Source organism: Triticum aestivum, chromosome 2A, assembly GCF_018294505.1.
Source record: "Triticum aestivum cultivar Chinese Spring chromosome 2A, IWGSC CS RefSeq v2.1, whole genome shotgun sequence".
In the NCBI taxonomy this organism is placed as follows: Eukaryota; Viridiplantae; Streptophyta; class Magnoliopsida; order Poales; family Poaceae; genus Triticum; species Triticum aestivum.
In genome coordinates this window covers 17,603,174-17,620,535 of record NC_057797.1, presented here as the reverse complement: position 1 = coordinate 17,620,535, position 17,362 = coordinate 17,603,174, and the positions used below count along the sequence as shown (strand labels likewise).

Sequence of the window (17,362 nt, the reverse complement as noted above, 5' to 3'; positions counted from 1 at the left end):
AACAAACGCAAAGAGGACTCGGGGATGCAAAGTTTGTTAGCTCTCATAAGATATCCATCTTTGATGTAGTATCGATCCGAAGAAGTATGCATCAAACACTTGGCATAGGGTATTGCAAATGTAGGATCATGTACATACAATTCTTTGATATGCTCAAAACCAATGACATTCAACTCAAGAGTAGTGACAAGCATGCATATACGGGAAAGCGCATCCGCCACAATATTTTCCTTACCCTTAATGTACTTGATGACATAAGGAAATGATTCAATAAATTCACTCCATTTAGCATTCATAGAGACCAAACTTTGTTTTGAAAGCGGTTTTCCATTCATCACCCTCTTGTATGCGGATTTGATAGTAACCACTTTTAAGATCAATATTTGAAAAGATAGTGGCACCGCCAAGTTCATCAAGCATATCGTCAAGGCGTGGAATGGGGTACCTATATCTAACGGTGATAGCATTGATAGGTCTACAATCGGAGCACATGCGAAAGCTACCGTCACGTTTTGGTACAAGAATGACCGGTACGACACATGGACTCAAACTTTCATGCACATGTCCATGGTCTATGAGATGCTTTACTTGCCTTTGTATTTCTTTGGTTTCTTTGGGGTTGACTCGGTATGGTGCTTTGTTGGGAAGCGGCGCTCCAGGGATGAGATCAATTTGGTGCTCAATGCCTCGTAATGGAGGTAGACCCGGAGGTAGCTCATCGGGGAAAACATCTTGGAATTCCTGCAATAGAGAAGATAACACCAAAGGTAGATCGTGAGGGTTGTTAGTTTTTGTGACCTCGCCCTTGCACAATAGGACATAGTGTAGGACATTTGATGGGTTCTCACACACTTCTCTCATCTCACGTTTGGTGGCAAAGAGAACTAAGTTTTTCTTGTCGCTCATCATGGAGGCACTCAATTTGGGCTTGTGGCGCTCACTCTCTTTTTGGTGGTTCGCTCTCTCACTATTCTCTCCACGATGGGTGGCTTGCTTGTCGGCGAGCACTTGGCTTGGAGACATAGGACGTAGCATGAACTCTTTCCCTTTCATCTTGAAGCTATAGTGATTTGTACGCCCATTGTGGATGACACCTCGGTCAAATTTCCATGGCCGTCCAAGGAGGAGGTGGCAAACGATCATCGGGAGGACATCACATTCCAATGTGTCTTCATAGGCGCCGATCTTGAAAGAGACTTGTACTCTATGCTCGACTTGTATGGTGCCGGTGTCGCTTAGCCATTTAACCTTGTAGGGGTGAGGGTGCTTCATCTTGACCAATTGGAGTTTGGAGCAAAGTTCTTCACTTGCTAAGTTGTGGCAACTACCTCCATCGATGATGACCTTGACGGAACGTCCATTGATGTCGGCCTTTGTGTGGAATATATGGCATCTTTGATCTTCGTCTTGTTGATGTTGAAGAGTCAAAACCTTGGAGACAACAAGAGCGGGGCTTGAATCTTAATCACAAAAGACTTGGTCATCTTCATCTTCATTGTTCACTTGTCGGTGCATGGCCACTTGCTCAAGAGCTTCCATTTCTCCTTCGCTCATGGAGTCATAGGTTCCGTCGTCGTTGAGGATCATGGTGCGCTTGTTTGTGCACTCGAAGGACTTATGGCCTCGGCCTCCGCATGTGAAGCATTTGATAGAACTTGTCTTGACGGTCTCATCGATTGGAGTAGATTATGAGGAAGCTTTCTTGAAGTTGCTTGTAGTAGGAGGACGACTTGAGCTTGTCGAAGCTTTCTTGTAACTTGACTTGTCGCCGTTGCTTGTAGAAGGCTTGGTTGAGGTAGAAGGTGTTGGAGTCGTTGAGGCGTGATTGTTGGAGAGGCCATAGGACTTGGATGAGAACTTGGTATACTTGAAGTCGTCTTGTACTTGCCGCTCCGCTTTGGTGGCTTGGTGCACTAACTCGATGAGGTTCGAGTATGGTTGGAAATCGGCGATCTTCTTGATAGGATGATTGAGTCCATTCAAGAACCGTGCCATAGTTTTCTCATCATCTTCCTTGACGTTGGCTCGTATCATGGCAATCTCCATTTCCTTGTAGTACTCTTCAACGCTCTTGGTTCCTTGTTTGAGTTGTTGAAGTTTCTTGAAGAGGTCGCGGTTGTAGTAGCTTGGCACGAATCGTGCTATCATGACATCCTTCATTTGCCTCCAAGTGGTGATGGGTGGTTCACCTCTTGCAGATCGGCGCTCAATGATTTGTTCCCACCAAATGAGGACGTAGTCTTGGAATTCTAGGGATGCCATTGTGATCTTCTTCTCTTCTTCATAGTTGTGCAAGCGGAAGATTTTGTCAACCTTCAATGCCCATGAGATGTACTCTTCGGGGTCATTGCTTCCATTGAACTTGGGCATGCATGGTGAACTTAAGCTTGCCATATCGTTGCTCTTCATTGTGTTGGGGTCGGGGATGATGACGCCCATGTTGTTGAGGATTGACATTGTCACGTTGCTCTTGACGAGGAGGATTGTCGACCTCATGTTGCTCTTGTTGAGGAGGGTTGTCATCCTCATGTTGCTCTTGGTGATGATAGTGCCCATTGTCTTCTTGCTCTCGATGGACTTGACGTTCTTGTCGCTCTTGAGGACGGACTTGTTCATCTTGACGAGGAGCTTGTCTATCTTGACGAGGAGCTTGTCGATGCACACGAGCTTGGTAAATCCATTCTTGAGCTTCATCGCGAAGTGCTTCTTGATGTAGTTGAGCTTGTCGGCCTCGATCGGCTATGGCACGACTTGAATCACGGAGTGCACGTTGCGCCTCAAGTGCTTGAGCTTCTCGGAGTTGTTGTTCTTGGCGTTCCGCGTCGGCGTCTTGTGCATCTTGATGTTGTCGCGCTCGCTCCTCTTGTTCTTGTTGTCATTGACGTTGCCGTTCTTGTGCTTGTGCGAAAGCGGCTTGGTTTTGGCGATGTCGATGCTCTTGAGAGTCGTTGTCATGTAGAGGATTCCGATTCTCTTGACGATATTGACGCGCGGCACGACAAAGAGTGTTCGATGTCGGTGTACTTGAACCGGAGAGGGTGTCGTCGGAGTGTCGACTTGAGCGGCTCCTTCTTGACGAAGTCGAAGGAGACGAACGAAGCAACAAAGCTCGAATCTCATCCATTCTTGCGTCATTCTCGTGCTTGTGCTCGTCGAGCTTGTTGTCTAAGTAGTCCCTTGTACGATTCTCGGATTGTCGTAGGTCAGTGGCGAGATTGTCGATGTGGTCGCCCAAAGCAAGGTGTTCTTGATGCAAAGCCCGTTGTGCACCAAATAGTTGATTCTTGGTGACGAAAGAAGACATGTCGTCGTCTTGCTCCAATAAGAGGGGGTTGGTAGAAGTACTTGGCCTATCCATCATTTCAAACAAAGATATGTGAGTGGGAGAAAGGAAAGAACCAATATCCAATGTACCTTGACCGATGTTGACAATGGATCAAAGATGACTCCAATGTGTAGCAAGGAAATAGCACAATTGCTACCAATTCTTGTCGGTTCTCACACCTACACAAGTAAAAGCTTATGGTGGAGCTCGGTTAGGATGGTGGCACAAAATTTGATGAAATTGTAAGTGAGACTCAATAATGTTGGAAAAGATTCACAAATTTGCAAATGCAACAAGTAGACCAATAGCAAGATATGGTACACGGAAACACACACGCAAATAGATAAGATAGGGTTATGCAACCAAGGATGAGCCAAAATGTGAAATTCACCAAGATGCTCTTGTTGCACAACACTAGAGAGACGCTAGCATGATTGCACAATAGGCGGATACGAACTTGTGCACAACCTACTAAGCAAAAATGCAACGACTTCTATCCCACGTATGCTATATGTATGATGTTCCTATGCTTTGATCCAAGATGATCGAGTATGACAATCTTAATGTTGTATGATGCTATGGTTCTTGCTTATAAGCTCTTTGCTTATCTTTCCTCTTTTTCTTAAAAGCTTGTTTGGCTCTTTGATGTTTGAGCTCTTTTCTCATGCAATGCTTCACGAACCAAGATAGCAATTGTGTATGCGACAACAACTTTGTGACACAAGTGATGATACCACGAGATGCAACATGATGATAGTATGTATGCTATGAGATGTATGAACACTAATGTGCACAAGTCACGTTGCCGGCAATACTCAAGGGCTAGTCTCGATGGGTAAGTGACGCAAAAGTAAGGCCATGGGGTTATCAATGCAATTGCAAAAGAGTATGATGATATCACGGTACCAAGTTGATATCCAAGGTGAAGGTGATACCCAAGTGATGTTGATGTAGCCGTTCGTAGTAGTCCTTGAGAAAGATGAGCGGTGTTGATATTGATGTTGAACCGTACCTAGATAGCCGAAACACAAAAGGACACGAAAACCACAACTCAAATTCTCAAAGCAAAATTTGGCAAAATTGTCGGAGTTGGTAGCGGGAAAGGATATGGTGGTGCTATGCGGGAGTGGTGGAGTTATGTGGAAGTGTATGTGGCACCGGGACAAAATTTGTCGAGGGTTTGTCGAAAAAAAAAGATGGTGGATGGGCGATTTTGCTGCCAGGGGCCGAATGTCCGGGCTGATGGCCGGATGTCCGGGCTGTTCGGGCCGGATGTCCGGGCTCGTGATCCGAGGACTTTTTCGAAGAACACTGCGTGGAGAGGTCAAATTCGGGCAAAATTCGGACGATTTTGTGGATGGAAATTGCGGAAGAGGTGGGGGAAAGCTAGATCTACCTGCAACACACAAATCCGCGGATCAAATCCAACAAAACTTCATCACACCAACAAATCACAAAAAAAAAATTGGGGCTATTTTTGTGGGGCAATTTTCGGATTAGGACAAAAACAACAAAATCAAGCTAGAAAACAAAGAGAGGGGGCTCCGAAATCGTGATCAACGTGGCTCATGATACCAAGATGATGTAGGGTGAAACCCTAGATGGCCGATCTTTCACGAAAGGAGCGAGATCCTTCGAAGAACACGACGAAAACGGGGGAGAACGGAGGGAAAACATGAGAGAAACACTCAACCAACAAGAAATAGATCACACATGTGCTAGATCGATGAACACGAAGATATACATGATGATCCAAGGTCAACAAAGGACGATACAAAGTAACCGATTCTTCTCCGATAGGAGGTCTTGAGGGGGCCGCCCAAGAGGGGGTCTTGAATCCAATGATCTTCTCCGAAGAGGGGCCGCAGTCTCTCTCGATGAGGAGATCCGTATGGATGAGCGAAGCTCTATCTCACGTATGAGCTAAACCAACGCTAACCCTAGAAAGAGGAAGGGGATGGAGTATATATAGTCTACGGGGTCGAAAGGGTACATGGGCTTCGGCCCTTTACTGTTCACGCGCAGGTGAGGTCGGATGTCCGGGCGTCGGGCCGGATGTCCGGGGCTTTAGGCGGAGCCGGATGTCCGGGCTGGGGAGCCGGATGTCCGGGCTGGTGGGGCTGGCTTCGGTGCTCCCTGGATAGGCGAGGCCGGATTTCCGGGAAGTGGCCCGGATGTCCGGGGCTTGGTGGAAGGCCGGATGTCCGGGCAGGTGGCCGGATGTCCGGGCCAAAGTGGCCAGCCTACGGGTGTCCTGGACAGCGGGGTCCGGATATCCGGGCTGGGGGCCGGATGTCCGGGGCGTCGTGGGAGGCCGGATGTCCGGGCCCTGTAGCTTCCGTTCTCTTCTTCCGTTGCTTCTCATCATCCATGGACTTGGCGGCTTGTCCGTCTTCACATGCATCTTCGGGAGGCTCCTCTTGACACCTGATCATGCATAGCATATCGAACTTAGGTAGTAGCCATGTCTCGAGTGGATCATATGTGATATCACTAAGGAAAGAAGTCACCTCGTTCTCGAGAGCTCTAGCTCGTGCTCGTGTCATGGGTCCTCTTGGCTCTTGATGAGACGGTTGTGGGTCCATGGGGATGATCGTGGGATGCTCCGCATCACCCAGCCTGGACCTGTTCAACTCTGGGCGTGTCAACTCTTGCATGGCGCCTTTGTTTGTCCGTCTATAAGATCATCTGGCGTGCGCCTATCTCCACCGCTAGCTGAACACCACGCCAACAGGCAAGCAGCTCAGCATGATCAGGGTCAGAAACCGAAGGAAAAAAATGAGCTGCTCCTCCCAAGAACACTCCATGGTGATCGCGGACGACCGCTCCTCCACTGCCTGACCCATCCGCCTTTGTCGTGGCTCCGTCAGTAGTGAACTTCAGCCAACCTTGGTCACGAGGTCACCACGGCTCTGGTGGTTTTCCTCCCTGTGTTGATGCGGTGAAGCGTGAGCCTCGGCCCACTCGTCCAGCAGCCTCCATACACGCTCGACCAGAGATCGCGCATCTTCAATGGACCTCCCATCTCTTGTATCATTTCGAGCAAGCCACATGTGATATAGTAGCATGATCATGACTGCTTTATCGCCTTCCATGACCTTGTTGGAAACGAATATTTGGGTAATGCTACTCGATGTATTGATCGGTGCATAGCGCACGTATATATGGAATACAAGGTGGGCCTCTACCTCAACTATACAAAGACTAGGAGGTGGGCCGGACTAAACAGTAGACATGTACAAACCATATATTCAACACCCCCACCCCCCGCAGTCGAAGCGTCGCCGGAGACGCAAAGACTGGACCTGAACTCCTCGAAAACAGAAGTAGGCAGTCCTTTTGTCATAACATCGGCAAACTGTTGCGCCGTCGGGACGTGGAGGACCCGGATGCGCCCAAGGGCCACCTGCTCGCGAACGAAGTGTATGTCGAGCTCAATGTGCTTCGTTCGGTGATGATGGACCGGGTTGGCGGAGAGGTACACGGCGGAGACGTTGTCGCAGTAGACGAGCGTGGCCCTGTGAACATCACAAAGCAACTCCTGGAGCAGCTGACGAAGCCAAGAGCATTCAGCAACGGCGTTAGCCACTGCCCGATACTCTGCCTCGGCACTCGAGCGAGAGACTGTGGGCTGTCGCTTGGAAGACCAAGAGATCAGGGATGGCCCAAGGTAGACACAGTACCCTGAAGTGGAGCGTCGTGTGTCCGGGCAGCCAGCCCAGTCCGCATCAGAGTAGGCGACGAGGTCGGTGGAGGCGGAGGCCGTCAGTGTAAGTCCCATGGATGGGGTGCCGCGTATGTAATGGAGGATACGCTTCAACAAGGTCCAGTGACAATCACGCGGAGCATGCATGTGAAGGCAGACCTGCTGAACGGCATACTGCAAGTCGGGGCGCGTCAAGGTGAGGTACTGCAAGGCACCCACAATGGAGCGATAGAAGGCTGCGTTGGATGCGGGAGAGCCCTCCAGAGCTGAAACCTTGGCCTTGGTGTCAACAGGCATGGGAGCAGGCTTGCAATTAAGCATGCCGGCACGATCAAGAAGCTCATGGGCGTAAAGCTGCTGGTGCAGAAAGAACCCATCTGGCCGTCGAACCACCTCAATGCCGAGGAAGTAGTGAAGGGGCCCCAAATCCTTCAGGGCAAACTCATCGCGAAGACAAGCAGTAAGCCGCTGGAGAAGTGCGACAGTGGATGCCGTCAGGATGATGTCGTCGACGTAGAGCAACAAGTAGGCCGTGTCAACCCCGTGATGATACACGAAGAGGGACGCATCAGAGCGGGTCGACGTAAAGCCGAGCGTCTGCAGCAAGCCAGCGATGCGCTGGTACCAGGCCCGAGACGCCTGCTTCAACCCGTAAAGCGAACGGGAGAGCAAGCACACATGATCCGGCTGTGTGGCGTCGACGAAGCCGGTGGGCTGCTCACAGAACACCTGCTCGGCGAGGTGGCCGTGCGAGAAGGCGTTGGAGACGTCCAACTGATGCACAGGCCAAGCTCGGGAGACGGCCAGCTGAAGCACGGTGCGGATCGTGCCCGGTTTAACAACCAGAGCAAAGGTGTCGGTGAAGTCCACGCCCGCACGTTGTCGGAAGCCTCGAACCACCCAGCGAGCTTTGTAGCGCTCGAGAGTCCCGTCTGGGTGTGTCTTATGCCGAAAGACCCACTTCCCCGTGATGATGTTGGCACGAGGCGGTCGAGGGACAAGCTGCCAAGTGCGGTTCCGTTGGAGCGCATCAAACTCTTCCTGCATCGCAGCGAGCCAATGAGGGTCCCGAAGGGCGGCTCGAGCTGACGATGGGAGACGGGACGGCTCAGAGATGGAAGCAGCGAGAAGATGCTCATCGCTGGTGTACCGCGTACTCGGGCGGAAGGTACCGGCCCGAGAGCGAGTCATCGGGCGAGGCAGCGAGTCCGGGGCAACGGGCGATGACGAAGAAGAGCCCGTCGCTGCTGATGTCGCGGGCGAGGCTGCCGCGGGCGAGGCCGCCGGCGAGGTCGCCACGGGCGAGGCGGCCGGCGAGGGCGCGGGGGGCGCCAAGGAGTCCCGCGCCGAGGACGGCGCGAGGGGCGTCGCAGGCGCCGGGAGGGGTGCAACCCCTAATGGAGCCAGCCGGGGAGGAACTCGACCCGGGGCACGGGGGGCACCCTCAAAGCTAGGAGGCGGCCCGAGAGAAGCACTCGAGCGGCCATCGCCAGGAGCGGGCAAGGCCGCAACATCCGAAGGTACCTCCTGAAACGGAAAAACCATCTCATCAAAGTAAACGTGTCAGGAAGTGATGACCCGATGGGAGATAGGATCATAGCAGCGGTAGCCTTTGGTGTTGGGGGGATAGCCAAGAAAAATGCAGGCCACGGACCATGGTGCGAGCTTATGAGGAGTAGTGGAAGCGATGCTAGGGTAGCACAAGCAACCGAAGATGCGAAGCTCGGTGTAGGAGGGTGGCGTGCCGAACAAGAGATGATGAGGAGCAAAGTTCACGCGAGCGCGACAGGGACGGATGTTGAGGAGTAGTCATGCGGTGGCGAGCTCGTCGGGACAGAAACGTGGTGGCACGTTGGCGTGAAAGAGGAGGGTGCGAACGCAGTCATTAAGAGTGCGAAGCACGCGCTCATCGCGGCCATTTTGTTGCGAAGTGTACGGGCAAGTGAGACGAAAAATCGTGTCGTGTGTGGCGAGAAGGTTGCGGATCGCAAGATTATCAAACTCCTTCCCGTTGTCTGTTTGCAACGCATGAATGGGACGACCAAACTGCGTGGCGACATAGGAGTAGAAAGCGGTGAGAGTGGCAACAGAATCCGACTTTCGCCGCAACGGGAAGGTCCACACATAGTGCGAAAAATCATCAAGGATAACAAGATAATAAAGATAGCCCGTGTTACTAGCAACAGGAGATGTCCAAACATCACTATGAATCAACTCAAATGGGTATGAAGCAACATGCGAGGAAGTGCTAAAGGGTAAACGAGTATGTTTGCCGAGACGACAAGCATGACAAGTGTGATCGTCGATCTTATTACACGTGAATGAAATACTATGAAGAATATGACGAAGGGTGGCAGTGTTGGGATGACCGAGACGGGCGTGCCAAAGGTCCACTCCGGCGGAGAGCGCCATGGGTGCAGCGTCGGAGGATGTGGATGAGTGGACCGGGTAGAGCTCGTTGGGGCTGTCACATCTGTGGAGCACCATCCGGGTACGGGCATCCTTAACAGAAAAGCCAAACATGTCAAATTCAACGGTGACAAGATTTTCACGTGTAAGAGAACGAACAGAAACTAGATTTTTAATGATGTCAGGGGAAACAAGAACATTAGAAAGATATAATGGAAGGGAGTTAGAAGGAAAAGCAGCATGGCCGACATGAGTGATGGGCATGGAAGAGCCGTCGCCCACGGTAATGCGAGCAGCAGTGCGAACGGGATGAGTGGTAAGAAGGTTATCGGGGTTGGTGGCTATGTGAGCCGTGGCTCCGGTGTCCATGTACCAGTCGCCACCGCCAGTGTACTGCTGTGGCGTGGGGGCGGTGTGGAGGGCCGCTAACAGCGCGGGGTCCCAGGGCGCCGGCGGGAGGGCCGGGGCCGACAGCAGAGCCTGCGGTGGCGGCGCCGTGAACCCACCGGCCGAGGGCAGGCCATAGGCCGCCGGGGGGCCGTAGAGCGGCACCGGCGGATACGCCTGAGGGGCCACGTACATTGCCTGATGAGGAGCTGAACGGGCGCCAAAGACACCGGGGACGGGGGCACGCGGGATAGGCATGGAGTATGCGTGAACCACCCCCGTCCGGGGGTTCTGACCGGCCTGCCAGGGCGCCGGTGGGAGCTGGTGCTGCGGCGGGCCCGACGCCCCGCCCTGGGCAGCCGGCTGCTCCTGCTGCTTGCGGCCTCCTCGGCCGCGACGCCCGCCCCGGCGCTGCTGCTGCTCGGCGGGGGGCGGCGGAGGGGCCTGCGACGACACGGGGTAGGGGAACCCGGGTGGCGGCGGCGCATGGAGGGGCCCCTGGGCGGGCCGTGGCGGGGGAGCCAGAGCGGTGGGCGGCGCACCGCCACGGGTCCCGGCGGTGAGAGCCGTGTGGGTGGCCCGGGTGCGCGACATCCGCATCCTCCTCTCCTCCAGCTTCTGGTACGCGACGATCTTGGGGAAGGTCGGGTTGGTGATGAGGGGGATGTTGGAGGCGGCGTTCCCGAAGTCCTCGTTCAGGCAGGCGATGAGAGTGCTGAGGAGAAGCTCGTCGGAGACCTTCTCGCCGAGGTCACGGAGCTCGTCGACGAGCTTCTTGAGGCGCATGCAATAATCGTCCACCGACGAGTCAAGCTGCTGGCACCCAAAAAATTCACCGTGCAAGAAAACCTTGCGTTGGAGCGCGTTGTCGGTGAAGAGGCCGTTGAGTTTAGTCCAAACGGCGTGTGCGTCATACTCGGCGGAGACCACCGTGTGGAAGAGGTCCTTCGAGATGGTGGTGTAGAACCAGCGGATGAGGGTGGCGTCGATGGATGTCCACTCCTCATCGTCCTTCATGAAGCGGGAGTCCACGGAGCCATCGATGTGGTCCCCGAGATTGTACTCACGGAACACAAGGGAGAAGTACGTCTTCCAGGCATAGTAGGTGGAGGTGAGATGATCGAGGACGACAGGAACCCGAGCGAGGATGTTGAGATCGCGGACGACGACGGGATCGGGGCCTTCGAAGGGGTTGGTGCGGAGGCTGCGGGTGGTACCGGAGGAACCGGGGGAGGCCATGGTCAGAGGGGATTGCGGCGGCGCGTGTGGCGGCGCGGATGTTAGCGGGAGGCGGCGCGGCGGGGTTGCGGGCGGAAGCGCGGGGCGGCGGCGGCACACGGGGGGCGGCGGCGCGGCGGCGGGGAGACGCGGCGGCGGGGGCAGCCCAAAGTGGCGGCGGCGGCGGTGGCGGCGATGCGATCACGGCGGCGGCGGCTGTAGTTAGGGTTTAGGATCGTAGGTATGATACCATGTTGGAAACGAATATTTGGGTAATGCTACTCGATGTATTGATCGGTACATAGCGCACGTATATATGGAGTACAAGGTGGGCCTCTACCTCAACTATACAAAGACTAGGAGGTGGGCCGGACTATACAATAGACATGTACAAACCATATATTCAACAGACCTTACCAAACCAGTCCAAAAGCCACAGCTTGAGTACCTGCTGCGAAGCCCCACTCGCTGGTGGTCGGATAAAATCGTCACCCCTTGCTTCATTTACCAGAGCCCAGCAGTGCCTCGCATACGGGCCATGGCGGAGTATATTGTTTGGCAGGGACCTTCTTCAAGCTGGACTTAGACTAGCCATAATGGGTAGTAACATAGAGTAGTAACATTGCTCATGTTACTATTCTATGTTACTATCTCTATAGTGGGGAGTAACATATGTGTGGTAACATGCAACACTTTATTTATTAGGCTATAAACTCATTTTGCCTTGATATATGTGATGTTACTTATACTACGATTGTGGGGAGTAACATATGTCTGGCTTAATAAGGATGATATACTACCAATATCAATAAAGAATTCTTCTTTTCCGGGAGCCTGTTAGAAAAGAACTCCAAAATTAACTGTGCTCAGTTTGGAGCAATTTTAGGATGGGTAACCGGCTAGGAAGTTGGTCCCTGGAGCGTGCGAGTGACGACAAAATGCGCAGAAAATACTAGTGTTGCTCTGTGAGATCTGTCTAGATCCCGCTGAAAGTAACGGCAAATAATCGGCGGGTGTGTCGGGCATTACAGCGGCGTCAAGCAAAGAGATGACAGCGGCAGCGACATGATTTGAAGTTCAAAGGGCTGGCCGCGGTGTTATTTATAATTAGACGTAAACCGAGTGTTCTTTTTTCAGTCGGCTTATACGAGAGGTGAAGGGTTGTTGATTTTGAGAAAGAAAAGAGAAAAATATACTTTTCGTCCCACAACTTTCGGCGAAGTCTAAATTTAGTCCCTCAACTTCGAAACCAGACAAGTTACATCCTAAACTTTTGAAACCGGACAAGTTTGGTCTTTCGAATCATCCAATGCGGCATTGGCGATGACGTGGCATGGTTTTGATTTAATTGGATTGGGTTAGCAGAGGGGCCCACGGTTCAGTGACTATCTAACAGGAGGGCAAGGACTTGCACTAATCCTAATGCTATGGGGCCAGGCCCACAAGTTTTTCCTATCTGACTCGGCTTATGTGGATGTACGCCAGCAAGTTACGGGGAAACGTATTTGAATGCATTAGTTCACATATAGTAGCACACAAATTAAAAAATTCAGCATTAATTAGCATCACCCGCAAATGCCGAACAAATGGCGGTAACATGGACCCGATTGTTGCATGCGAGGACACGTACCGCTAGCAGAATTTGTAGCTAGAGACACCGGTACTGAATATGGCCGTCAATCCCTTGACGCGCAGGCTGAGGGGACATACGCAGTGCTCTAGGCCCGACAGGGAGGACAGCCGTGGGCAGTCTACGATGTTCACCTCCGCGAGCTCAGGGAGCGCCAGTTTCGGCATATCACCCCACGACAGCAGTCCCGGCATGTCGTCGAGCACGACCTTCTTCAGCTTCGGGAACGTGCCGGCGCCGCAGAAACCGCCCTCGATCCTTTCGACGCAGGACAGCTCCTTAACATCCAGAAGCTCCAGGCAGGGGAGCTGACCGAGGACAGGCAGGGCCTTGAGCTTCCTGCAGTTCCTGAGGTACAGGCTCGTCAGCCTCTCCATCTTCACGCCCAGCCAGCTCGGCGACGTCGCCCCAGGGTACCTTGTGATGCGCAGCTCATGGAGGTCGCGGTGAGGCTGGAGACCTTCAAGGACGGCAACCGCGTCGGAGTCAGCAGGTCCACCGTTAACTCGCCGCGGATCCGGAGGCCCCCATTCAAGCTTGAGCACCTTGACGGCACTTTTCTGCTCGAGTCGAGCCTTCATGGCTTCCTCCTTGCTGGGGACGGCGTCGAGGCCCTTTATGCTCAGCGTCCCTCGCAGAGAGTCCATCCCCTCAAGCTCCGACACGGCGTGCCCTTCTTTCTCTGACGCCCTGACGGCCTTGAACTCGATGGGTCCTTGCAGTTTAGCCATCCTCCCGATGCCGCTGATGTTGGCGATGCACTCCATGTCGATGTCGAGGTGTCGCATGTTGACGAGGCTGTTCATATGTTTTGGAAACCTCTGCAGCCGGCAGGTATTCTGCTTCTTGCCATCAAGGCTGAATGTCTGGAGAAAGAATAGCTCGGTGACCTCATCACACAGATTCCTCATGGTGCTCGGAAGGCCAAGGTACCGGACATGCTTCAGATTATGGATTGTTCCTGGCAGATGCGTGAGGCCTGTTTCTGCTATGAGGTCCAGTACCCTCACGCCCTTGAACAGTTTGAGTATACCTTTGTCAAAAGTCGACGACGTCGAACCATCATCATTCTCCAGGACTAGCAGGGTCCGCATCTTGTTGAGCTCCCAACTAGGATACACCTTGAGCAGATCAAGACAGTTGCTGGCAACTGACAGGTGGCGAACCGTTTCAGGGATGCTTTTAGGTGCTGTGCTACGGCGGGGGATGCTGATGCAGTTCTTGTCAGAGGCCAGCCGTAGCATCCAATGGATCTGCTCATGGATCACGTAATGGGCCTGTTTGTCTCCTCCACCCTTGCTCTGTTCTAACTGGAACAAGGAACGATCCACCAGATCGTCAAAGTAGCCTCTGGCGACATCTTCCATGTTTCTCACTCCATTTCCAACCAGGGCATGGGCCTTCTCCTCAACAAAACCAAGGGCCATCCACATCTTGGTCAACTTCTCACGCTCGAACCTGCTATTGTTTGGGAATATGCTGCAGAACTGGAAACAACGCTGCAGGTGTGGCGGCAGATGGTGATAGGTGAACAGATGGGCCCGGTATACGCTTCCCAGATGACGTTCAATGTCGTCAAAGATGTCGCACTTCTCTTGACTTGTGGTTTTTTTCTTCAAGTCCTCGCCGATCTCTAGAGCTGCCAATGGGGACCCCTTCAGCTTCGGGACTTGCTTGTGTATCCGTTGCTGAATCCTTTGGTCAATATTCTCGGTTGTACCATTGGCAGTGTGGTTGAGCAGAAATGTCATCTCCTTGTCTTTGATCCCATTTAAGATGATTCTTCTATCTGCTTTGAACGTTTCCCAGCAAATCTTGGCTCGGGTCGTCATCACGACTCTACTTCCACCTTCGGTGAAGCGCGTAAACAAGTCCAACGCCACCACTGCTTGCTTCCTCTCCTCCTCGTTGTCCGCCGATTCATGGTTCCATACATCGTCCAGCACCAGGAGGCACCTCTTGGACCCCAACAGCTTCTCGAGTTCCTTCTGGAGGCATGCGACGTTCATCTTGCCGACCGGTTGGTGACCGGCAACAGACTTCCAGATCTCTTTCAAGAGGTCAGATTCGGTGTTCTTGCCATAGGCGTGCACCCATATGCGGTGCTCAAACTTGCCTTTGGCGTCCTGGAACGCCCGGCGAGCAAGCTCCGTCTTCCCCATCCCGCCATGGCCGAGGATGGCGATAACCTGCTGCACCTTGCCGTCCACCTTGTTGCCATCTGGCTGCTGCCACAACATGTTTACCAGCTGGGCATACTCCTCCTGGTACCCAAAGAAGCTCTTCTGGTCCCTCACCGAGTTCTGGCCCGTTTCTGTTCTTGCCAAGATGGAAGAAGGTGCACCGTGTTGGAGTTCCCACACCCTGTTCCGAGTCTCGCCTACACTCTCGAGCACTTTCATCAGCTTTCTCATTAACTTTACTTTGTTGTCGTGGATCTTCTTCTTCTTGATTAGGTTATTACTACCGGTTGCCTCGTCGTTGCGGATCTCCACTTGAAACCAGTCCAGAATCTCTTCGATGTCGTGAATGTCATCTTTGAGCCGCCATAGTCGGTCGAGCTTGGCTTGGTTGTTGACGAAGGTCGTGCTGGCTGGATCTAGGAGGCGCTTGATGTCCCCCAGATCCTGCACCAGCTTTTCTAGCTTCTTCTTGCCGCCCCAGTAGACCATGTAGTTGGTGGTTGCGCAGTCCCGTGCAACCTTCATGAGCTCGGTGATGTGAGGCGACAGGAACCACCCCATCACTGAAACCGCAACGGCTACTTCTGTTACCAGCACCATAAGCTGGGTGATGCAGCTTTTGTTGTACTTGTTTTATGTCACCGGCCCTGCATGCGTGCATGCCAATTAGTTTATGTGTGTGTACAACTGATGATGAGAGTAATTTTTCTACCATGCACATGATATATTGTGTGGATGTATATGTAGTTCGGAGGTTGTTTAAGATTTGCGATATATTGTTTGGTTTTTGACAAAATTTGTCTTTCTTCAGAGTACTACGGAATGTCTTGTTTTTTTTTTCTTGTTTCTTGTTATTTTTTTTCTTGTTTCATTGGTACACAACAAAGCGAAAAAATTATGGGCACTTTGAAACAAGAAAAAGGAAACCCAATGAAACGTCATGTGACACTATGGAACACACTAACTCTACTACAAACAAAAACACATGGCACGAATCTCAAAGCAAAAATATATGGTGGATGCATGCATATTATATCCCATGTTGGTTGTAAGGGCTTCTTTAATTTAAAGCTAGGTGCCAGCCTCTTTTCTAGAAACATGTATGGTAGACTATCATTTATCTACTAGATGAGAATTAACAAAGTCTCATCTAACTCTATAGTATTTGATTAATCAAAATAGAAGAAGAAAAACCCACGAATCTTCCCATAAAATCTAACGGTGTAGGAGTTAAATGAGACATAATTATTTCTCATCTAAATGAGAGCTAATGACACCAATGCAGTGGCGGACCTCTCGGGTAAAACACATTTTAAAGTCGCTATGCTGCTATATTACAAGATCAAACTGTTGGATAATGATCTTCGACTAAAGATTGAAAAGATAAAGTTAAGAAGGAAGCAGACCAAATATAAAGATGATGATCTTCGAATAAGATTCCTATGCTATCAGATCGTGGGCACCTTAACCAGTTTGTGGTTGTGTTAGCTTGTGGTTTTGGTTCCTTGTTGACAGAGCTAAATATAAAGGGAGGGGGGCATCAACCACCATCTGACCAATTCACCTATGGTCCATCTCGCTCCCCGCATTCCGGCAACCCCAACCTTCATGTCCGATCTAGGGGGAGCGTTGTATGATGGAAAGATAATCTTCTACCTCGCTGCCAGTGATCGGGTAGCGCTGGTGGAGCCCCAGAGGACGCCGGTAGCCCGGTACCCTTGGCGAGCCTCTACTTAGACCTCTCGTCACGCGTGTGTCGAGCAGGCACAGGACCTTGCTTCGACTTCGGCAATGGCCTCATACATTGCTAGTAAGACCCCAAACCCTTCATTGTTAATTCTAATTAGGTGTTCTGATGTTAGGCTTACAATCTAACAATGTTGATCCTAAACTTTCTTTTTTGCGAATGAATGTTGATCATAAACTTAAACGTTAGAGAAACACTACAGAAAATCATTCTAATATAAAACATGCATGGCGTCGCCAATAAGCCCATATGGCTGTCCGGGCGGACGATCTCAAGTAGAGTAGTAGGAATACCTGGGAATTCAGAAGCGAGAGCAAGTACGATGCTCAAAACTAGTAGCCCATCCAGTGCCTGTATCAGTGAATGATGTATCTGCCGGTACCGCCGTGTAGGGCTTCTACGGTCGAGACCTCCTCCTCTCATCTTAAGAGAGAGACAGAGAGAGACCGCGTGGGATCCAAGGACGACTAATCAAAGTCAAGGTCTTCTACCAGGACAAAATATGGGTCCCTGCATGCATGTTATGCTACACTGGTTAAGCCCACTTCTTTTATCGAGAGACGACTTGCTTGTGGCCGCGGTTGGTGTCCCACGACGGACAAACTCAGAAAGGACGAGGAAACGGCCACTGCCTGACAATAGTTAGTACAAAAATGTCTCGACCGCGGCCACGAACTGTTTTAAACTGCTTGGGCCCCGCCTACGAGTTCTTAAGACCTCTTTCTTGTCAAGTTGTCATCTCTGTGCATCGTCCTCG

At 51.8% G+C, this 17,362-nt stretch overlaps 1 protein-coding gene across 1 annotated transcript; it reads right to left on the bottom strand.

Annotated features, from left to right (window-relative positions):
- Positions 1–12,585: 12,585 nt before the first annotated feature.
- LOC123187025 (disease resistance protein RGA2) lies at positions 12,586–17,021 on the bottom strand. Its single transcript, XM_044598773.1, has 2 exons — positions 16,899–17,021; positions 12,586–15,505 (listed from the first exon to the last, which is right to left on the bottom strand). The coding sequence occupies exon 2, from the start codon at positions 15,456–15,458 to the stop codon at positions 12,678–12,680; it is 2,781 nt and encodes a 926-aa protein (XP_044454708.1). The 5' UTR covers positions 15,459–15,505; positions 16,899–17,021; the 3' UTR covers positions 12,586–12,677.
- Between the last annotated feature and the right edge of the window lie 341 nt (positions 17,022–17,362).